General features: G+C 54.2%; 1 protein-coding gene across 1 annotated transcript in view; it reads right to left on the bottom strand.

Annotated features, from left to right (window-relative positions):
• Positions 1-1,690: 1,690 nt before the first annotated feature.
• LOC108639306 (killer cell lectin-like receptor subfamily B member 1C) overlaps positions 1,691-2,957 on the bottom strand; it is a 4,033-nt gene continuing 2,766 nt past the window's right edge. The window contains exons 2-4 of the mRNA XM_029958964.1: positions 2,771-2,925; positions 2,440-2,549; positions 1,691-2,213 (exon numbers count right to left, since the gene is read on the bottom strand). Of these exons, the coding sequence (XP_029814824.1) occupies positions 2,045-2,213; positions 2,440-2,549; positions 2,771-2,925 (434 nt within the window). The 3' untranslated portion in view covers positions 1,691-2,044. The remainder of the gene's footprint in view (positions 2,214-2,439; positions 2,550-2,770; positions 2,926-2,957) is intronic.

Raw genomic sequence — 2,957 nt, 5'->3', positions numbered from 1 at the left:
CCAGATGAGGGAGCTCCACCCTGGCACTGCAACTGGAACTGCTGGGGGAACATCTCAGTTGTCTGGCTGTGAAATTTTCACTGAATATCTCAAAAATATCTTGTATTGGAAGGCACCTCACAAGGATCATGGAGTCCAACCCTCAGCCCTGCCCAGGCCCATCCCCAGGAGTCACCCCCTGTTCCCCAGAGGATCATCCAAACCCTCCTGGAGCTCTGGCAGGTTTGGGGCTGTGCCCACTGCCCTGGGGAGCCTGGTCAGTTCCAACCACCCTCTGGGGGAAGAACCTTTTCCTGGGATCCAACCTGACCCTGCCCTGGCACAGCTCCAGCCCTTCCCTGGGGTCAGCATCTAGAGGGACCCTGAAGGGTCCTCCAGCAAAGGAGTCTCCCAGGACACTGTCTCCCAGGGCACATTCCTGGAAAAGCTGCAGCCCATGGCCTGGACAGGGCCCTCTGTGCTGGGTCAGGAACTGGCTGGAATGTCGGGCCCAGAGAGTGGTGGGGATGGAGCTGCATCCAGTTGGGATCCAGTCACCAGTGGTGTCCCCCAGGGATCAGCATTGGGCCCAGTCCTGTTTAATATTGTCCGGGGTTTGAAGAGAGATGTTGGAATTTTTTTCCCTAGTGTCCCGTTTTCCCCCTGTCCATCCCCTCCATCCCCCCCATCTGTTTCTCCCTGGAAAGGGGGACTCAGGAGGGGGGGATGGAGCGGAGCCACAGGCGCCGGGCAGCGCTGGAGTGGGACAGGGGGAGGTTTCTTCTCAGCACTACCTCAGTAACCTCGGTGCCTTTTGTCACTGTCACCTCAGTAGCTGGTCTCAAGGAGGTGAACCTGCAGGGACATGATGTGGAAGTGGATTTGTGCCTTCGTGGACTAGGGGTTTCTTTCTCCAGAAGTCTTCCTCATCCTCTAGTTATATTTACTTTATGCTTACACCCTAAGAGTTTACATCCATAACACTGTATGCACTATATTCAAGCACTATAGTGCTTGAATGTGCACATGTGAAGTATTTTTACATTGCTGAAAGCTATATGAAACTGTGAATGTGAATGTACAATGTCCTGATTGTGGCCTCAGCAGAGTCACTGTATCAGTGCTGCCGCTCTGCTTCTCTCTCTTCTCCTTTTTTACCCATTTATATTAAAGTTTGTACGACCCCACCGCTGTCCCTCGTGTCCTGGTCGGGGCGGGAGCTGCGGGGGCCGCTCGCCCCGTGCGGGTGGGGAAAGGTCCGAGGGAATGTCCGCAGGTGACACGGTGGCTGAAGGAGCCCTGAGGGAGCCAAGATGGCAAAACGCTCTCACAGAACTGCCCTCACAGATTCGCCCCCACAGAATCGCCCTCACAGAATCGCCCTCACAGAATTGCCCTCACAGAACTGCCCTCACAGAACTGCCCTCACAGAATCGCCCTCACAGATTCGCCCTCACAGAATGACCCTCAAAGAACTGCCCTCACAGAACTGCCCTCACAGAACTGCCCTCACAGAACTGCCCTCACAGAACTGCCCTCACAGAGTCGCCCTCACAGAGTCGCCCTCACAGAACCACTATTTCCACCCATTGGTGACACCCATTGAGGACGGGACTATTTGGCTGTTTGACCCGTCACTCTTGGCTCCCGTGGGGTGGGTTTAGAGTGAAGACACTGAAGGGACGGGTATTGGAATATGTGTGTTTATTTTAGGAGAGTTTGGTTGCAAAGGAAAGCAGGGATGGAGCCACTTGGTTTATTGTCATCTATAGTAATGTAAAAGCATAAAAATAACACTTAAGTGTAGGTACTGAGATTATGTGACTCTGGGAGAAACTTAAGGGGAACTTGGCAATCTGAATACAGACGTGGTGAGATGTATCCGTGTGTGTCTGAAATTGCTTGGGAGTATTTTTCTCCTGGGCAGAGAATGCTTAACTAAAAAGTGGATATAGAGAAAAGCTACTGACTGGAATTTACTGCGGCTGTAACAGGGTGGATAAACCATGAAAGAACTGTAATAAATGATTTTGTTATACCACATGGGGTCCGTTGCCCGAGTGTGTCAGGTGGAAGCATCATCCAGCTTCCCAACGTCTCCTGCCGTGGGCGGGGAGAGCTGGAAAGGGGCTTTTTGGCAAACCCACTTGTGGTCACTGGCACAGATATCAAGATCCAAGCTCTTGCCTTTCAGGGTCCCACACCCTTCATCCAGCTCCCGCAGGACCCCAAACCTGCACAACAAAGGGTTTATTGCCCCATAACCAACCCCAACGTGCCCTGTGACCCCAAATACCCCATAACCAACCCCAACGAGCCCCATGACCCAGACTCTTGGTCTGCAGAGTGTTGCCAGAGGAATAAGAGACCCTTGCATGGACCCCAGCGATGTGTGGATGTGGATCGGGGTCTCAAATGGACCAAAGCAGCTTTTTACCCCCCCAGACCTCGGACACTCACCTGTGGGGGTTGTAGGGGGTGTTGTCCACCCACGTCCACTCCTTCTGCCGCGACCTCAACCCGACCCACACCGACCACGGGCGCCTGCCTGTGACACTCTCGACGTTCTCCTGGGACGTGGAAGGCACCAGTTGCTCCAAAAAAATCTCTCCACGGGGAGTTCCGTGGGGTGCAAAGCCACAGAACAAACCCAACCCCCCAAATCCGTGGGACACGAGTGTCCCATGCTCTGAACCCCAAACCCTCCTGCTGCTGAGAGCCTTTTGCTCCCCTGCCCCCCTAAAAACCCAGGACTTCTGGGTCCTTTCCAAGCCTTTTCCTCCCTGTTTACCATTTCTGTCTCATTCTTGAGCACCACCAGCTCAGAGCCCTGATCTTCGCAGCTTTTCCTGCCCCGAGTCCAGTTCCCCGACTCCTTGGAGAGCCAGTAGCATATCTCCCCACGGAGCTGCCAGTCCTGGGGGCACAGCTTGCAGCCAGCAGGGGCTGGGGAGGAGGAAGGCCACGAATGAGACACC

Source organism: Manacus vitellinus, unplaced genomic scaffold, assembly GCF_001715985.3.
Source record: "Manacus vitellinus isolate BGI_N305 unplaced genomic scaffold, ASM171598v3 scaffold_187_pilon, whole genome shotgun sequence".
Lineage (NCBI taxonomy): Eukaryota > Metazoa > Chordata > Aves > Passeriformes > Pipridae > Manacus > Manacus vitellinus.
The sequence above is the reverse complement of the archived record's forward strand: the minus strand, read 5'-3'. Positions and strand labels throughout refer to the sequence as shown.